At 31.8% G+C, this 20303-nt stretch overlaps 1 protein-coding gene across 1 annotated transcript in view; it reads right to left on the bottom strand.

Annotated features, from left to right (window-relative positions):
- Nucleotides 1-1699: 1699 nt before the first annotated feature.
- Nucleotides 1700-20303, bottom strand: part of LOC106457748 (proteasome subunit alpha type-7-like) — a 20503-nt gene continuing 1899 nt past the window's right edge. The window contains exons 2-6 of the mRNA XM_013917193.2: nt 16471-16597; nt 13313-13437; nt 10645-10767; nt 4625-4801; nt 1700-1895 (exon numbers count right to left, since the gene is read on the bottom strand). Coding sequence (XP_013772647.1) covers nt 1806-1895; nt 4625-4801; nt 10645-10767; nt 13313-13437; nt 16471-16597 — 642 coding nt within the window. The 3' untranslated portion in view covers nt 1700-1805. The remainder of the gene's footprint in view (nt 1896-4624; nt 4802-10644; nt 10768-13312; nt 13438-16470; nt 16598-20303) is intronic.

Here is a 20303-nt window from a genome sequence, read left to right on the forward strand (position 1 = left end):
TTGTTTGATGTTAAGAACAAAGATCTTTCTCTGCACTGCCCACTAATGTGTTGAAACTGATTTTTAGTTTTATAAGCCTACAGACTTGCTACTGATCCCCTAGGGAGCCTCATTAGGTGCTTGCTGTTTCTGGTAACCAGTGCATGTAACTAACCAAACTGATATAGAACAAAACATTATAAATAATACAAAAAAAGTAATCATTCCCAGTAGAATTAGCACTCACAAACATCTGATTAATAACTAAAAGTGAAAGTTATTTATTAGAGATTTAATCTTTTCAAATAAAATGTAATTTTTTAGTTCCTAAGACCATTTCAGACAGAGCAGGTCACTGGCTAACATCTGTAACTACTAAAATAAGAAAAAAGCAGACTTGTATATTTATTAGAAATCGTGGGCTCCACAAAAGTTTTTAACAATCATTATTGAACAATTATAATCAGGGTTTGAATTTTTGATTGTATTTTAGATTACTCCACCTACCTTTATTTTGGAACGGGTTGTTTAATTACAATACAAAAAAGCTTGCTTATTGTAAGTCAAATCCAAGTTAGTAAAGATAGCTAAAATATGGTATTACTATTTTATCCTTACATTTTTAGTGTTTGAGTTGCCAGATATCTGAAAAATTGCAATAATTAGGAGACCCCCCCTCCATTGGCTCAATGGCAAGTTTATAGACATATAACCCCAAGAATCGAGTTTTGATACTTGTGGTGTGAAAAGAACAGATAGCTCTTTAACCACAAACAACATTAACAAGCAGCAAAACAGATGAAATACTGCGGCAGAGTGCACCAAACATTAACTAGTGTTTCTTTTCAATAATATGTGTTCAGTTTTTTTTTTTTTTAAAGAGGTAAGACAATTAACAGACTAAATCATGCTGGATGGAGAACAATAAACTAAGACATGGAGGTGGATATAGCAATTGAAAATAAACATACAGTATAAACTTTTTAAAAATAAATCTTTAAGTTGATTTCACAGATGGCACACAGTTTGTTCATTGCTCTGTCTATGGCACAATACACCTTGTAGCAATGGCAACCATATCAATCACCACTTTCAAGTTGGGATGTGATGAATGATGGTAGCCAATTAAACAGTATACTTTCCTCTTGCCTAAACTAATTTCATGATGTATTTGAAACAAATGTAATAGCTTCAACATATAGGGGTGGAGAAAGAGAAGTCATGGCCTATTTGGAGATAGAATTGACAAACATCTTTTAGGAAGAGGGGTTCAGATTAAGTAAAAGTGATACTGAATGCCTCCCATTAGTTATTATGAGTCTGCTTGTAGAAGTGAGCAACGACAATTTAAATGTTACAAGCATGGCTAAGCTTTTAGACTTGAAATTGAACTTTTGTAAAGTGAATGATTTCTCCTCTTTACAAATCACAGCTAGTTGAAGATGGAGATTACAGTTAAAATATCTAACTCATACAGGAAAAAGGAACCAAAAAACTTCAAAATAAATTCTGGAAATAAAGAATGTGTTTTTATATATATGTGTGTGTATATATATATATATTATTAGCAATACACATCACAAATTTGTTAAAACACATCCCACTTGCTTCATATCTATTATTATTAAACAATTAAATAAAATGATTTATTAGTGTGTGCTATGCCACGAAATAAAATTAATAATGGAAAAGAATCAACTATAATTGGAACAAGACAGCATTATCAGTTTTTTTTGCCAGTCGCAAAAATCTCATTTTATTTCAAATATCTGTCATAGTGGTAAATTAACTACTAAGTTTTAGAAAGAAACAACTGAATGTTCTGATCATTTCTTTTGTTTCTTCTTCTCAGCCTCTTCCTCCTTTTCCTTTTCTATTTCTGCAGTGTACTTTTCTATGTCTTCAGAGTCGAGCATCTGAATTGCAGACAAAAAGAAATGGTTATTTTCTCATAAGCAAAATTTATGGTGTTTTTAAATTGTGTAATTTGAGATTACTAACTAAGAAAAACATTCAGAAAATTCAACCTGCACTAAAGCTGGGCGATTTGATCAATATAATCAATTACATTGATTAGTATTATGTAAATTAATCAGTTAATTGGAATTATGATGAAAACGATTGTTATGAAAATAATCAACTAATCAAAATCAGGGTTTCTAATTATTACTATTTTTGATTATATCAATTATCCAAGTAATCAAAATATTACTACCACCCTGTCTTTGTTATTGTAAAGCTACTAATTCTATCTGCCACTGTCACTGATTTTTAACGTTTGATTAAAGGAAAGGCAACTGGCTAGCAGTGCAAGATGCCAACTTTTTCTTTTTGTTTGCCAAGGTTTCAAGAACACCATACAATTCAATTAACCACCCATCTCTGCCCTGTACTGCAATATTTTTAACTTTTTATAATAACCATCCTAAAATTTACACCAAACAAATCCCATCCTCAAAAATGTAGGTCTGGGTGCCAAGATCATCTTTCTATTTCAATTTATTACCATTATAATGAAAGTGGTTGACCTTCAGTATAATCTTGATCATTGAGCTACATTTAGGAAAAGTTAATCAATTGTTTGCATCAAATTTAATCAAAATCAGATGAAAACTTCTCCAATTTTACTGTTCAAACATACACACACACACACACTCAGGAGCGAAACAATACCTCTCCATCTGGCAGAGGTAATAAGATATACCACGGAAACTTTAAAAAAGGTGCAGATTATAAGAAAATAAATTAGCTTTTACTCGAGTTAAGCAAATTCTCTTTATCCTATAGAAATTATGTTACTATTTTTCTGGTTAAAAACAGGCATTGTATCATGGCTGTGGATAATTTGACCCTCTGTTACAAAATTTGAACATGAGAAGATTTCTTAATGTAGCTGATTTATAATTTAAAAAAAAAGTCAAGTGGGGAAATGTAGTAATTTTTCATTTAATAGTTTAAAAACAGTAAAAATAAATGAATAATTTTTAGGAGTTACTTATTACAAAATGGTACTCAATAAAATTATTTAAGTTGGCATTGTAATAATTTTAAAAAGTAAAATAGCTTCATACTTTCAATAACCTAAGTTTTTATGTTATTTTTTAGTAAAAACTAAAGTAAACATTCTTGTCTTTTAACTTGTAAAACAAAGGTCAAGGAAGTGCGTGTGAATGTATGCCTTATTTTGCTATAAGACAGACAAATTTAGCCTCAAATTCATTTTTTGCCCTTTTTTCTCCAAAAGCTTCCCAGTGATGATGTGTCTTCTACTCTATAACCTACAAGTGGGTCTATTTATTGACTCTAGCTATATCAAAAACAAAGTTATCAGACTTTTCAAAATTCTCAGAAGGTCCAAGCAAATATCAGGTATAACCAAATTTTCTACCATCAGGGTACAATGATTCAAGTAAAACTAAAGATACATGACAGTAGAAGATTACAGGTTGCATTTAATTTGTTGCAGTGCTAATATAATCAAACAATCAGGCCTGAAAACTAGTAATTACATATTTATACAAATCCTCTAACTAGTTACAAGGTCAGATATGTATATTTTTCTTAGACTATCTGCTAGTATATCAAACATTGTAATTAACAATATTGATGAAAGACAATTATTTCAGTTGTCCTCAGTATTTTTGAACAAGGAAACATTCCTTCCAATGCTAAGTAATATGTCGAACATTCTGTGAGTGATGATAATTAAACCATGCATTGCTTTAGTAATAGTAAAGATAAGCATAACAGACTGGTTTTTGCTTCAGCATGTGATTTGCTGACAGTTGTAAAATTCTACAGGTTAATTAAAAGCATTTTTGCACATATTCTCAGTCACTACAATTGTATTTAGTGAAACATCCAGTATGTTATATACAAGCAAAAGTACCCTTCCCCAGTGACAAGAAAAGTTTCATAAGTTAATCTAGCAAAAGTACCCATTCCTAGTGACTGGAAAAGTTTGAGATAATATATAAATTTAAATCATTTCACGGACTTTAAAAAGGTTAATTGTGTTGCCCTCTTGGTTTCACTCAGAGCCCAAACTCTGAGCTACTTATGTCACCCACTGTAAAAGTAATTGTTGAGCATTTCAGCCATGCTAAGAGGTGCTCAACAATAACATACGGTAAATCTACATTTTTATTCTTTAAGTTACGTCACACTTTTTAAATGTCAGTGATAGTGTGATTAATTCCTAACAATTTAGTGTAGGATATCCTGCTTGCAAAATAAAATTTGGCATCAACATTATTCATGCCTGTTCTCCCGTCATTTCAAAAGTGAATGCTGAGATTTGTGCAGCTTTTCAAACAGGAGACAGATGAATGCCCGGACAGACACCACTATTTGAAACACACACAAATGTGCATTGTCTAAATGCTGGCACGAGCACTGTAAAATCTGAAACTACTCTATCCAAGAAGCCAGCAATCTTTCAAGTGGCTATTACTAGAATTGCAGAATGTGCTTCACACAATGGAACAGGAGGAGCAGCAGAACTAACACAACACTTTTTCAAATGCATTTTTTGTTTTTCAAGAAACAAATTTAACTTTAAAGAGTAAATACAATTTTAATAAGCAATTCAACTTCTATACAATAATGAAAAGAAACAGATTTTCCATTTCATAGCCTGACTCACCTTTAGGGATTGCCCCCTTCTCATGATAGCCACCTCAACATTCTTTCCTTGCACTACTTCTAACAATGATTTTATAGCAAGCTTTATTGTTGCTTCATCAGACTTTGCTACTTCCTCATTGTAGTTCTTCTCTAAGTACTCCCTAACAGTTTTAGCATTTCGACCAGTTGCATTAGCCTGAAACCCACAAAATATGTTTCAATTTTCATACTTTAGTAGAGTCAACCAAAAATTATATTTCTCTTGATGAAGGAAACATGAAATATAACAAAATTAATAATATAATCTGTCTTTTGGCCAGGAACTCACCACAAAATTTATTTACAATTCTTTTAAATAAAAACAAGAGAACAAATACATACTTTCTGCATGTGTGACTTTTTTTGAAGACTAAACATATTTCAGTTCATAAAGCTAGTGTGTGTGACGTCCCAAAAAGGTGAAATCTTAGCTTTCTATGAAATTAAATAGTTTTAATACTTTGATCTTTTTCAAACTCCATGTATATTCACATTATGATACGCATTCAATGGAACTTATGTTACACACCAGATGGAGCATGTGCTGCTATCTAAACCTACAGATCATTGAGAAACTACATTGTACAGGAGTTACAATTAGCTAGTTTTCCATTTTCTGCAAATAATATACGATCCTGATACCTGAAAGTGAGCTTTCTTTCATTAATGGTATATAAAAAAGATTAAAAAAAACTAGTGAATTTTAAATTCTGCTAATAGGAATCGTAAAAAAAGTAAGCAAATAAGGCTGGTAATACTGCAGACATTATTTACTTCAACTACAAACCCTTATTTTGTCTCTATGCTGTTACCTATAACAATATTTGGTGGAGTCAAAATAGGAATTTGATTACTTGATATAATAGCTAACTTTATACATTGTAATGATCATAAACATAGCAAAATCAATACACATAATATTAAATTTCATTACACACATTTGTTGAATAATTACCTTAAAACTTTTAAAGCGAAATTTTAGATGTATATATTTTTTATTTGAAAAGGCTGCTTTTCAACTGGTAAAATTTTATGCATGATTAGTGGGGGTTGTTTCTTATTCTAGGCATATATTTGCTCATTACTATGCATTAAATATAGAGAACTTAGTTACACGGAAACTTCAAATGCTCACTATATTCTAAAAACAATCTCCAGCTGCAGCTTAACATTTTACGTCTCAAACTAATGCGATCAAATAGTCAATAGCTACAGTAAATCATCATGAACCATATCAACTAGTTACTATTTTATTCCTTTCACTTCATACATAATATAGGGGTTGGCTCCTTAAAGACACCGATTGTGTAGAATACAAAGCATCGAGTATCTATCTACATGTTACAGTCATCTAATGTTCATCTGTTATTGGCTGATAATTCCTGTTTCATCCTGTACTTAAGCTTTTTAAATGAACAACAGTATCAGAAACTTACTTTTTAGTATTAAATATAGTAATATAAGCATATGGGTGTGTTGGGCTAAGGATTCTTCTACAGTAGGTGTCTGTGACTTGTTGGCAATAAATTTGACAATAAACAAACAGAACACACTCCACTTCTTAAAATTATATATATATATATATTAGAAACAACCTGAACATATATAAAAAATTCTTTACACTATGGAGATCATAGTTCAACTGGCTTTGTCAAGACAAATTAGTCTCCTTATCTCTTTCAAACCTATTCTCACTCTAACATATCAACCGTTAGGCCTTTCAATCCTACATTGGTTAACTTTGCATTTTCTAACTTTTCTCTCACTGAACTTCTCTTTCCCATGACTTTACTTTTTACTCTTTCTTTGTTTCTGCTCGTCTGGTTGCAGATATTTATAATATGTCTATCACTTAGGCCTTCTAGAAATATCCATAGTCTTGACATCAATGGATTGCAATCACAACATTCAATAGCCCCAATATCAATGAATTATAGACACAAAATAAATAAATTAACAATACTATGTACACTAAACAGTCTTTCATATCTGACAATAAGCCCCTGTTTAAGAGAAATATTTACAATTTTTTTTTTCACTATATACAAAGACTGTTTTCAGTTCATATACTACTAAGTCTTCTCATATAGTCTACACTAACATTTGCAGTTCTTTTATCAGTCTCTCCTCACACAGGGCCTCCAATACATGTTCACCTTGTCAGGACCCCTTTTCTTCATCTTGATCTCGTGTTGTCTGGGGTCTGTATTTCCTAATATATCTGTATATTGACATAGTAGAATTTGTTCCTCTTTCTTCTTCTTACCAGTCAGTTCTTCACTTATGTTGATGTCCTTGTATGTCTCATCTCCACCTAGTGTTCTTAGATCCATTAGGTCCTCATTTTCTAAAACAAAGTCACTATCTTCCGGTTCTGCATCTATGATGGCCACACCTGCAACATCCATCTTTGTTTCAATAGCTGCACCCATTAGGTCTTCTTCTTTCCCAAAATACTTCTTCAACAGATTGGCATGGTAGATCTTGGTTTTACCATTCATACTTACCTTGTAGTCCATTCAGTTGAGTACTTCCTGTACTTCAAAAGGTCCTTTTCACTACAAGTTTATTGTGGTCTGTGGGCAGCAGAATTATGACCTTCTATCTGACCATGAAACGGCGATCCTTGGCCTTCTTTTCATAGAAATGCTTCTGAGTGCCTTGAGCAGCATACAAGCTCTGTCGAGCGAATTGATAGGTCTCCTCCAGTCAGTTTCTGAGGTCTAACACATACTGGTATGTGTTTGTTACCTGTGACTCCTCTTCTCCTGTCCATAGCTCTTTTAATATTTGCATCGGATCTTGTACTGTTCTTTCATATAGTCATTCGAGGGGGGGGGGAATCCCATACTTGCTTGTGGGATTTCTCGATAAGCAAATAATACTGCTTGTTAGTACCTGTCCCAGTCACATGGTCTCTCTTGACACATCTTCTTTAGTATGCTCTTTAAAACACCACTGACTCTCTCACAAAGTCCGTTACATCTAGGATTGTATCGGGTGGTAAAAAGCTGCTGAGTCTGCACAATTCCTGCATCAGTTCTGAAGTAAACTGGGTCCCTCTGTTACTCAGGATTTCTCTTGGAAAACCTACTCTGTAAAATACCTCTGTCTCTATCTTCACCAGTACTATGGCTTCTGGATAACATGTCACATAGTCGACTACTGTCAGCACATACCGGTTGCCCTTGTCAGAAACAGATGCTAGTGGTCCAAGCAAGTACAGAGCTACTCTGTTGAATCGCTCTTTTATGAGAGTCATCTCCCCTGATGGCACCTTGACTACCTTTCCTCTAGGTATCATCCTTTGGCAGGTGTAACATGACCTGCAGAATTTATATCTCCGATGACTCCCGGCCAATAAAAGTTACTGGTGATTCTGTCTGGCATTTTCTTTGTTCCTAAGTGTCCTTCCACAATTGATTCATGAGCCAACTTCCTCACTTGAGTCTGGTATTCTGTTTAATTTTCCCAGTATAACTGCCTTGATAGATATGGTATAGCACTCCCTTTTGGTTCTCTATTTTATAAGTATCTTTCCCTTTTGTCTTCTGCTTGACTTTCTCCCAGGCACTGTCCCAAAGTTTCTGCAGTGAAGGGTATTTCTTCTGTGCTTCCTTCAGTTCCTGCAAACCTACATTGGAGATGTCACCTTTTGACACTTGTAGGGGCTTGATTTCTTGTTTGCTTTTCTTTTCTTGAGCTCTGGTGGTGACTGCAGATGCTTCATCAATTTTCTTTTTTGTCTAGTTCCTCCAAATTTCTACTACCTGGTATGTTTCCAATCACCAAGTCGTATATTGTTGCCTTCATACACATGGCTTCAAGGTCTCCTACATAATATAGAGTATTCACCTATATTTTTGCTATGAGAAACTTTCTTACTGACCCATCAATTAGCACCCACAGGCGTACATTGCCTGTTATCTGATCATAAGATACTAGATTTGTTCTCACTGCTGCACCTTGGGTCAGCTGGCCCTGACTCCATTGTCATTCTTGGGTCCTTCTTCCTTCGATTGGGTGAGCTTTGCAATCTCAATTTGAGCTGTATCTCTATTTTAATCTCTCCTCTCTTTCTTTTTCTTCTTTCTCAATTTGTGCTCTTATTCTCTCTCTCTCTCTCTCTATTTCCAGTCTTTCTTTTCTCTCAATTTCTCCTTTCAGTCTTTCTTCCTCTCTTCTGTTGTCACTCCTCTCTCTTTAGTTCTTGTTGTTGTTTAACAAACTCTCATAGTTCACTATCTTTTAATCCAAGATGCTCTCCTCTTCCTACCCATTTATCAAAATCTGTTGTCTTGTTTTTTCTACCGCCATTTACCACTGTATAATCCTGACTGTGGTTCACAAAATGTAAGGAACTACTTTTTAGTAGTATATATAGTAATGTAAGTATATGGGTGTGTTGGGCTAAGGATTCTTCTATAGTAGGTGTCTGTGACTTGTTGCCAATAAATGAACAGCACGCACTCCACTTGTTTTTAAAATAATATATATATATATACTGGAAACAAGTTGAATGTATATAATAAATTATTTACACTATGGAGATCATAGTTGTATCTCAAACACTATACAGTTCTCTTTTTCTCGTCAAAAGTCCACTTAGGCCTATTCAATTGATTTAGAATTCAGTTGACAAGCTGAACTATTTTTATTGCAAAATTATCCATATATAGTTAACTTACGCTGTCACACAAGTTACCTCAGTTGCATCCTGTACTTCCAATTATCATCTGCTTTTTCATGCTCCAAATAATTGTCTGCTTTTTGTCAAAGTCCACACATCTAGCTTAGAATACCCTTTGACAAGACAAATTCTTCTTCTTATCTCTTCCAAACTATTAATCTCACTCTAACATATCAACCGTTAGGCCTTTCATTTCTACGATGGGTAACTTTGCCTTTTCTAACTTTTCTCTCACTGCACTTCTCATTCCTGTGACTTTACGTTTTACTCTCTCTCTCTTTTTCCACTCGTCTGGTCCCAGCTACTTATATGTCTATCACTTAGGCCTTCTAGAAATCTCCATAGCCTTGACATCAATGGATTGCAACACAATGTTCGATAGCCTCGACATCAGAGTATTACAAACACAAAATAAATTAATTAATATTACTATGTACACTAAACAGTATTTTATATCTGACAACCAGATATTTGAAAGAAAGCTAACTCCAAGAGGTAATGATAACATCAATTACACTAGAATTATGATGTTTTTTAGCTTAAGTAAAATATAGAAGAAATCAACTTTTCAATACCCCCCATGACTTTCACAGTACCTTATTTGGTATTCTACAAAATGTTTGGGTGCAATAAACCAAGCCATTTTTGTTGTAGGCTGGCAAGAGAATAATAATAATTACAAATGGGCCAATTTGAGCAGATTTTATTTTCCTTGTAAGTCTAACATGTTTTCTTTTTTGTGCATTTTTATATATGTACAGTTTAAGCAGTCAACAATAGTTTTAAAGTGTCGTTTGAACTGAACCTTTACTGTTTAAGGTGCTTTTTGCCCAAACATTCTAATAGGGTTTTGTGCAATTCCTTGTGATTCCTATTCTATGAACAACTATCCTGGTTCATGATAAGATTCAAAAACTTGCTACAATGTAATCTTTCTACCACTCTATACACTCAACATTCCAGTTCAGTATCTCATTCTACATTCTTCATAGCATTTAATGTATACTTGGAATTTATCATTCAGTCACAAAAGCACCAGAAAAAAATATGTTTTGGAAACTTTATCTTCAATTCATGGTTGGACAATAAGATTAATTTTTAAAAAATGTTCCTTCCATTTATGGTTAAATTTGAAGGTTCATATTTAGCAATTTATCTTCCATTGACACCTACCATGCATTCATAATAAACCCATATAGGTAAATTTTCTAAAATTTACCTCCTATTCATAATGAATAACTTTAGGTTACTTTTTTAAAATTTACCATGTGTTCATAGTAAACACCCATGAGTTAATTTTTTAAACTTACCTTCCACTCATGGTAAACACCCGAGGGATCAGACTGAAAAAGATGAGGTGTGTTGTCATAATCAAAACCAGCAATCAGTGCAGATATTCCAAAGGGTCGTCTACCATTACTTTGTGTGTAACGCTAGAAATAAAACATGGATCCCTCAAAGTAAGTCAGATCTTTCAAACTTGTATAAATGTAATACTTTTTTAATTACTAATGGTATAATTATTTGGACAATTATTCTCCTCTTTATTATGTGTATTATTATTTTCACAACGTTTCGACCAGTCACTTCTCCGACTGTTGTCAGGTGTTATATCAGAAATTTTTGTATGCATCACAACCAGAAAGCTTTTTTTGTGGAATGACCAGGAATTGAACCCCCAAACCTATGATCCTGAATATAGGCACTCTTAACCACTTGGCTATCCACCTGTTCGAGGGTTCGAATCCTGGTAATTCCACATAAAAAAAAGTTTTCTGGTCATGATGCATACAAAAATGTCTGATATAACACCCGATAACAGCCGGAGAATTCGCTGGTCAAAACGTTGTGAAAATAATAATACATATAATAAAGACGAGAATAATAGTCCCCATAATTATACCATTAGTAATACTAAATCCTCGTCTCAGTCATTCGCTGGTCAAAACGTTGTGAAAATAATAATACATATAATAAAGACGAGAATAATAGTCCCCATAATTATACCATTAGTAATACTAAATCCTCGTCTCAGTCATTCGGCAAAACTATACTTTTTTAACTTCATCACTCTGCAGCGCTTGTGGAACAACATGTAGATAAACTAATCACACCACTAATACAACCAATAGATTAATTTGTAAAGTAAAACACACAACATCATTAACAAACTTTAAAAAATTGTCCAAATAACAATTATAATCTTAGACCAAACTTTGTCTTCTCTTCTTGTATCTTATGTCAATGAGGTAATGCTGAATTTTAACATTTAGTCAACTAAATTTTTCTTTTGCTAACCAAAATTCATTCCAAAGATTGCATAGGGCTTTATCAATTTTTTTCTAAATTATGTTTTGAAAACAAGACAGACTCCAAAACTGAGATAAATTTTTATTTTACTTACTTATACAGATAATTATAAATTACACTAAAAACAGAAATATGCTCCGACAGTTTATGAACTACTTTTGTAGGTGTGGTATCTTTAGTTATCCCATTGACATCTGTTATAACTAAAACATTGCCCAATTTTCTATTAATATGAAAGTTGTAATTTTATTTCCAAAAAAATCAATGTAGTCTAGTGAATAATCAAATCCTGTAGCTGTGATCTAGTTACAAGCTCTTCCCTCAACACTAAGTTACATTTTGATTTATGGTGAAAAAGGATCTAGAAGTTATGTGAAATTTAGAAACTGATGACGAGTATTAAGTTTTGAACCAACAGAATCATTAATGAAAAATACACCTTCTGGTGTAAAGTAACAAGGTTATGGCCAAGAAAACCGTTTTTCAAACAGAAAGTAGTTAAGTGTCTATGCTTATGGCTAAATTGGATTTTATCTTAGTATATGTATATATTTACGACCAAAACTATACTTTGTTAAGTCTCCTACGTTTATGTTATTGTAAAAATAAATATAAACTTTATAATTAAATTATTACAGTCTTGGATGTTCAATATTTGTAAAAAAACTGAATCAGTGTTCTTGTTCTTGATTATTTTTAAGTTTTATTAATTTGATAAGAACATCAGAATGCACATGTATGATGTATGAACAATGAAACTAAATTTCACAAATTTAATGACAATTGAAAACAAGATATTTAAAAGTAAAATTCTGAAAGTGTACATATTAAATTTTGTAGGGTTGATCACAATGCCAAGTACTTTCTCTATTGTAAACTAATTTTATGCTCATGCACAAAAATCACACATTTGTAGTTTTAACATTTTCTAATGACAGAGGGATTTAATATGTACTTCATATTTGAAAATTAAATGAGAAAACTAATTAAGAACATAAATTAAAATTATCTGAGAAATTAATCAATGCATCTGACATATGAAACAAATGGGGAATGTAATACAAGTGTCCACTGCTACTATAATCAAATAGTGGGAATTGACTGCCACCCTTATAGTGTACCCTTGGTTCTGAAGTGTGAAGCAGTTTTTTGTAGCAACAGATAATGAAACATGAACCTTCGGATTCAGAGTTCATGCATACTAACTACCAGGCAATATCCAGCACTTGTCCATTTGAATGACTATACGTAAAAGTTCAATGAAATATTGTTTTTCATATATTTACACAGCACAATGATGCTTGTAGAAAAAAAAGTAGCAAGTTTTAATAGGAATCAATTTCATTTCTAGAACCAAGTACATCAGATAATGCCTCAAATTAAAAATGTTAAAACCACATTATTGGAACAGCTCTAATTATTGGTTTGTTTGTTTCTTTAGTGTAAAGAGTTACCTGCAATTTTTTTCTAAGTTTTGGCATTAAGCCCTGGAGTAATTTATTGGAAATTACAGTACGGTAATCAAAAGCCAGAGAAAATATAAAATGAACAGAGAAGAAAATGAAGCACTACAGTAAAGATATTGCCAACTAATTCCCCCTACTTCTACAGTATGTAGTGTTTATATCATTCCTGGAGTTATAAGAGTAAACCAAAACTCGAACATACCTGTTTCAACTGAGCTATGTGACGTGTAATATATTCTAATGTTACTGGATCTTCCACTGTCAGCTTGTGACTTTGACATTCCACTCTTGCCCTGTCTATTAATATCCTTGCATCTGCAGTTAAACCTACAAATCAAAGTTTTGTCAGATAACATGTAGTTTCGATTAAGCCAACATAATAAATATACTCAACAAAAGTGCCAGTGTTTAATACAGATTAATGCATCCTTGCAAAAATGACTACTTATGTCAGTATGTCTTTTGTCACATTGACAAATCTTTACAAAATACATTGAACACATCAATGTCCCTAAAAGGGTGACTTAACACATCCATATCTTTACCAAAGGCCATAACTTACCAATAAGTTTTCAATAGGCACATTTCTGTGCTACTATAGCGTGCGATCTACACAGATACTATCATCACCACCATTTTAATGATTCTCTAAAACCTAATTTCTTGCTAAATAATTTATATCTATCCACATTTTTCTTCAGCAAATAGTAATAACTTAATAAATTTTGTGTTATAACAGAATATTACCTTAAATTTAGGTTATAATTGTGCTAGTTTTGATTGTTGGAATTTAATTCATTCTGATTATATATGCCCAAAAACCTTTAAGTAATGGTATTTTGTACTTTTAGTTTAAAAGCATTATTTATAATAAATGGTGCCAACTGTAAATAAACGAAAGTTAAATTGGTGATGATGATGATAGTATCTGTGTAGACCACACGCTATGGTAGCCCTCACATTTCTTTGGTCAAATAACTCATTTATTTTGTTTATCTATATTTGATTACTTTTCCACAAGACACAACTGTTTCTCTAGTTTTAATGTCTTCTGTCTCTTATGGACTTATCTTAGTTTCTCTAACAGGTGGTTCAACACTCTTTATCTTGAGATTTTAAGATTCCAAAATATGTTTCTTGTCCAGTTATATTTTTGTACTCTCATCTAATTCTTTTTACAAAAGGCTTAGTTTTTACAAAAGATTTTTTTTAGTGTCAATGTCATTTAGAATTTCTTTAAGCAATGGCTTTAGAAGTGATGAGGGTTTTCCAGGTTTCAATTTCATTTCTGTGAGTATATCTAAATGAGGAAACCAAACTAAATGCTTCTAAAACAAGTTTTATTTATATAAAAATGATCCAATATGGCAAATTTTTGTGATGTAAGAGCTAATTATGAATATCTCTGGAAAAAAAAAAGATTAGAAATTAAACTTCATACCACATATAAGAAATAAAAACTGAAAAAAATAATCTTTTGTAAGTCTTAGTCATGACTGGAATACTGTAAGCCTAGTCACTGTAAAAAAACTATGAGATGATGTATAGTAAAACAATATTCACCATTCATAACTCTTCTGATCATTATTAAAATGTCAAGACAAGTTAACTGCAATATCTTTTTATTTACAAACATGTATTGCTTACGTAACATAAAATTATCAAGATTTGCTTTTGAACTTGATTGTATTCTAAGATAGTATGGAAATTCAAAAAATACAATTCAAATTAAGCTGAAATGAATAAGAAATCACGAAAAAAATCAGGTTGATTGGTATTCCTACATGTTTCACTTTTTCTTATCACAATAGTAAATGACTGAGACATATAACAAAATAAATACACTAAATTGCTTGTTGAAGTGACAAAGTATGTAACTGATAGTGTACATATGTTTGTGTTTAATAAAAAATTAACTAACTTTAAAAAAATTTAATTCCTTACAAATGTATACATTTTTCAGCTTGTACTTAAACTTTCTAAAAATAGCATAGCACCTTATCATTACGATACCCTAATGCCATAGTAATACTAATTAGGTATGGACATCTAAGTCATTAAATTTTATAGTATGTAAACCGATGAAAACAGAAAAAGGTTCGTATATGTTGGCTGAGGTTGTGATGGTAAAGTTCTCTTCAGAGACCATATTTTATTTATTTCCTTTCAATGCATGGAAAAAAGCACAGAAATTTCTATAAGAATATAAACTTATTCTGGGTACAGTAGATTAAAAAATTATGGACTTTTTTTCAAAATGGGTATAGCCATGCCAGTTTACTCTTTAAATAGCATTTATTAAAAAATGTTATTACCAACTAAATATCTACTAGATTATTAACAATACCTGTTCGATACTTCTTTGAGAATAATCAGCTTTTGTTTAAAAAAAAGCAACAGATTGATTTAATCTCAACTGTTAATCAGAGCCAATTATATAATTGTTTACTGTAATTCTTAAAAACAATCTTATTTGTATTATGTTGATTTTTTTATTTCAACAACATATTTTATTCAAAGAAATTTCCAAACTGAAAATACCATTTAAAGTAGATGATTATATACCATGTTTATAAACAAAGTACACCTTCTGGAAGTACAGATTAATCTATCTTAATGACACTTTCTTGATTATTTTTTTAGGCACCTGAAAAAAAAAAAGAAAAAGAGTTCAAGTCACTAAAATTTAGTGACAAGTATTGCTTTCAGCAAGATAATGGCATGTAAGGAATTAATTTAAATCCATGTGTCATTTTAATATACATAACTTCTCAAAAACTCGATTTCAACAAAGAACATTTTTATTTTATAATTTCTGTTTTTATGAAGATTGGAAGGTTCCCCACCAAACCTATACTGGTGGAGAGGTTCAAGTAAAAGGGGAGAAATAACAGTCTCTTTGCTCTTCATGGCACTAATAGAAAGAAGCGGTTATGAAATACTATTTACATTTTTTTTTGCTTAATGAAAAGAACATCATTTTACTAAGAGTCCCTAAAATTACCAACATAATTAAAAAAATATTTACCTCATACTTACTTACTTTATTGATGCACCAGAAAGAAATAACACGTTCTAAGCAATGAATCAAAATGTTTCTAAACTTTGAAATTTACTATAATAGCATCAAGAAAGCATAAAAAACATCAGTTGCATGTAAAAATAAGTAAATACCAGAAATATTTAAAATACGAAAAACAAAGACTGATTAAGCTGATTGAAAGAGGAACAAGATTTTAATGTGGTAAGAGGTTCAAAGCAATTTTTACTAACTTGTTCATGTTACAAGTACAGAAATTTAGCTGTTGGCCGCAACAAACTAGTTCTTTTATTACAAATATGTTTAAATCTAAGACTTACCAGCAAATGTCATTACAACATGATCATCAAGCAAACAAATTTTCCTGACTGTTCGTTCCTCTTGGAGTTTTGCAACAGATTTTTTTTCAACTGCTAAAACAACAATTGTGTTCCCTCGAACACCAACCTACAATTTAAAAAAAGAGGGACATAGCTATCAATACAAAATCAACATTTGTTTATGTGATAATGCCAAGAAGTTTCAAAAGCAGAATCACCAGGCTGTTTCCAAGTTCATTACTGGTGGTTATTTTTTATTTTCAGAATATGGTTTTTGCCTGAAAGTTTTTTAATGACTTATTAAATTATTTATTATTTATTAAATACATTTTGTTTCTTGCAAACAATAAAAAATAGTTATATGTGAAAAATGAACAATGTGTAAAAGGTGTAAAATGAACAATTTCAATAAAACTACATCAAGATTGTCCTATAATGAGGATTCAAAATATTTTTTTCATGCAGTTTTTTTTACACAGCTAAAAATTGTATTTAGTGACCTTTTAGTTTTAAAGTGAAAATGGTTCTTTACGGAGTTGAACAACTAGAATTTTTCTGCTATAGTACCGTATAATATGTAAATAGTACTTAAATACAATGTTTAACAAAACAAGATAGTTTGATTGAAAACAGACACCTTTAGAGTTCAACAAACACGTTACATTGATGACTTTGTTTTTACATAATCTCCTAGCTGAAAACTCTGATCAGTGCAAGTTCAGTCTTTGAAATTTAGTTAGATGTTTTTTACTTAGTAGTATATTTTTTCAATTATTCTTGTTTACACTTTTAACAATGGATTTTTAAAATTCCTTTTCCTTCAGCTATACATCTACTTGAAGACTTTCTCAAGTTACATTTATGCAAGTACTTTATCAAAAGTTAGCATTCTTCTTAAATCGAAAATGTATTTCCAATAATACTTACTTCCTCTCTCACTACAGCTATTACTTAACTGCTAGGGCTTCCTTCCTTTGCCCATCTAAAAGTATTGGTCTGCATTTTTCTTGCTTGCTCCAGTCTTTTATTCCCCACTTAATTGCCCTTGGCATTATCTATCACGTGATAATCTCAACCTACATCAATGCACCTTCTATCTTGGTACTGTATATAAGCACCTCATTTGGATAATATTTTCCCTTTTTCTCGACAGAGCGTTCACTAACAGTTTTATCTGTACTATGACGGTTGCTTTTAAGCCTGCCCTTTCCTTGATGGCCGAAAGGTCTGAGGGTGAATACTTATTTCTCCCTCCATCCACCAATATTGTGGTTCACGCAGGGAGGTTTACTTCTCAGTTACGTGAAGGGACAGCTATGCTATGTTTGTTAGAACTATATAATTTAGCCTATCATTACCAGGTAGACATGTATTCAGACTCTCAAATAATAACCCTGTTCCTGGAAATGTGGGGTTCTAGAACAGAGTCTGTAGTCAACCTGAATAAATAACAATTTTTTAGGATTTGTCTCACCCTATATATACGGTGCTAAGATATTTATTATCTTTCCAACATTTGTCGGAAGACTCTCGTCGATCACCACATCAATTTTATGATGCGTTGGGACCATTGGTAGCATGTACTTTGGTTTGGTTGGCAGCTTCTTCACTTTCCCTAGTATCTTGGTTGGGATTTGTGGGGTAGAGATGGATTGTTGGAGGGCATTTGCCTACAATCTGCCACCCTCCATGAGGCTCCTTTTCTCTGACCCTCGACTTTGCAAGCATTCCAGAGTCTATGTTTAATTTTTCTCTTATCCGAGAACAAAACAGCTTGAAATACTAGTATACTGATTTTATCATATTACACATAATAAGAAAAAATAGTCTATTACTTTTAAAATTTTGCATGTGTTTATTTCAATATTAGGTTTAGTGGACCTAGAAGCATACTTGATTATAGTTTAGTAGTTTCTTGGTTCATATATATTACAAAGGTTTGCTTACTTCGTTTAAACTCGTATGTATTTTTTCAGATTGGTATGCAAGTGAAGGGTTACATTTCATTTGAGTTTGATGCTTTAACCCTATTCCCACAAGTGGGGTTCATCATGAGTACACTACAACCTTCAACAGAGTGGCATTCAACATGGTATTATGTATGATGTCAGAGTTATCTAATATTAATCTTACCCTACCATTGCTGATTTAACAACAGTTCATGGCAAAAAGAGAGTAAATACCAGATACATTATAATATAAAGAGATCCTGAAAAAAAATTTAAATATGCACTTCAGAGGTCCTAGAGGTTATAAAAATGCAATATGCAAACTGTACAATTGACAAAAATATTGTTTGCCTTCACACAAACATTACCTTGTGCTCTGACTTATCAGAGTTTGAATCAGACTGTCATAATCAATTCACAGACATATCTCGAGTGTAAATACTTTTGTAATGCATTTGATTTTTTCTGTATAACAGACATGAACATTTAACTCAAATCCTGCCATATTCCATGTAGATACACATAATAAATTCAGAATTATAGTCAACATTCCTTCTAAAATACAGGGCCAGTCCAATGGACTGTTGGTTGTTGGAAAGCTGACCTTGATAGGCTTAACAGCTTTCTATCATCTTCCCTTTTTATATCCAATAATGAACTAGTGGATCACTTTTGCACATAAAGAAAACTGACAGACTCTATAAGTTGGAATACTTTAATAAACTGCAATATAACAAATTTTTAAAGTCCAAATGCAAACCTTTTATTGTAAGTTGGTCGAGTAAAACACGGTAAACCTCAGTGTGTATTTTTTCCCCGTCACATGCAGTAGCATACAGAATATAAATACCCATGGAATTTTAATAAAAATTACTTGTTTTCTAAAGCACACAAAACTTTGTTTTGGTGCTACTCGTAGTGGGTAAAAGTTACAAAAATGTCATAAAAGTATGCAACTTGTGAATATGATATTTCTAACATTAAGTGAACAATTCTAAAATTGTTTTGTACCTGTAAATATAGCAGAAAAGAAGGAATCACAAATGGGTACAGATGTATTTATAATTTCTAATCATTAATATGTTATAAAAGATGACTGAACATTTATGCAAGTATAGATAACAGAATGCAACCAAACATAAACAGGACTAGTCAGCATTGTCATTTGGCTGAATATCATCTCTACAATCAAGTTGATATTATGCCACTCGAATAATAGCTCAAATGCAAAGTTGTTGAATATCTTACTATTTGTAGAAACTATCATAAGGGTAATGATAAAAACAACAAACAATAGTAGTAAAATTGAAAACTATACAATAAATGAACTAATTAATTTGTATCATTAGATAAAAATGTCACTTGATCTCTAGGTGATCAACGTTTATGACGATCTGTAGATTCATGTAACTGAATGAAACATTTGTAAAATATTACTTCAGAAGATATATATATAGAATAATTACTGTGCAATTAACTCAACTGATATAACTGATTTTCTATGAGCACTGATTATATCAATTACTGTTACATAAAATAATTGATTAATATCATGAAAATAACCAACTTGTGTTTCCAATTATTACTGGTTTCAATGATTTCAACTGTCCAGTAAGTGAAATTATGATCAAATTGATTAATGTCAGAAAAATAACTAGTGGAAATTAGTGTTTCTTATTATTATTGCTTTCAATTATTCCAATTAAACAGCAATCAAAATACTGGCATTATGATTTTTCATTATTACTTTAATTAGTTTAAGTTTTTTCAGCTTAATCAATTAATGTCACAACACACACACAAAAATAATCAATTAATGAGAATATTTCCATTTTGTTTTTTTTCTTTTGTTAAGCATACAGCTACACATTCGATGACGAGGAA

This window comes from Limulus polyphemus, unplaced genomic scaffold (genome assembly GCF_000517525.1).
Source record: "Limulus polyphemus unplaced genomic scaffold, Limulus_polyphemus-2.1.2 Scaffold368, whole genome shotgun sequence".
Classification (NCBI taxonomy): domain Eukaryota; kingdom Metazoa; phylum Arthropoda; class Merostomata; order Xiphosura; family Limulidae; genus Limulus; species Limulus polyphemus.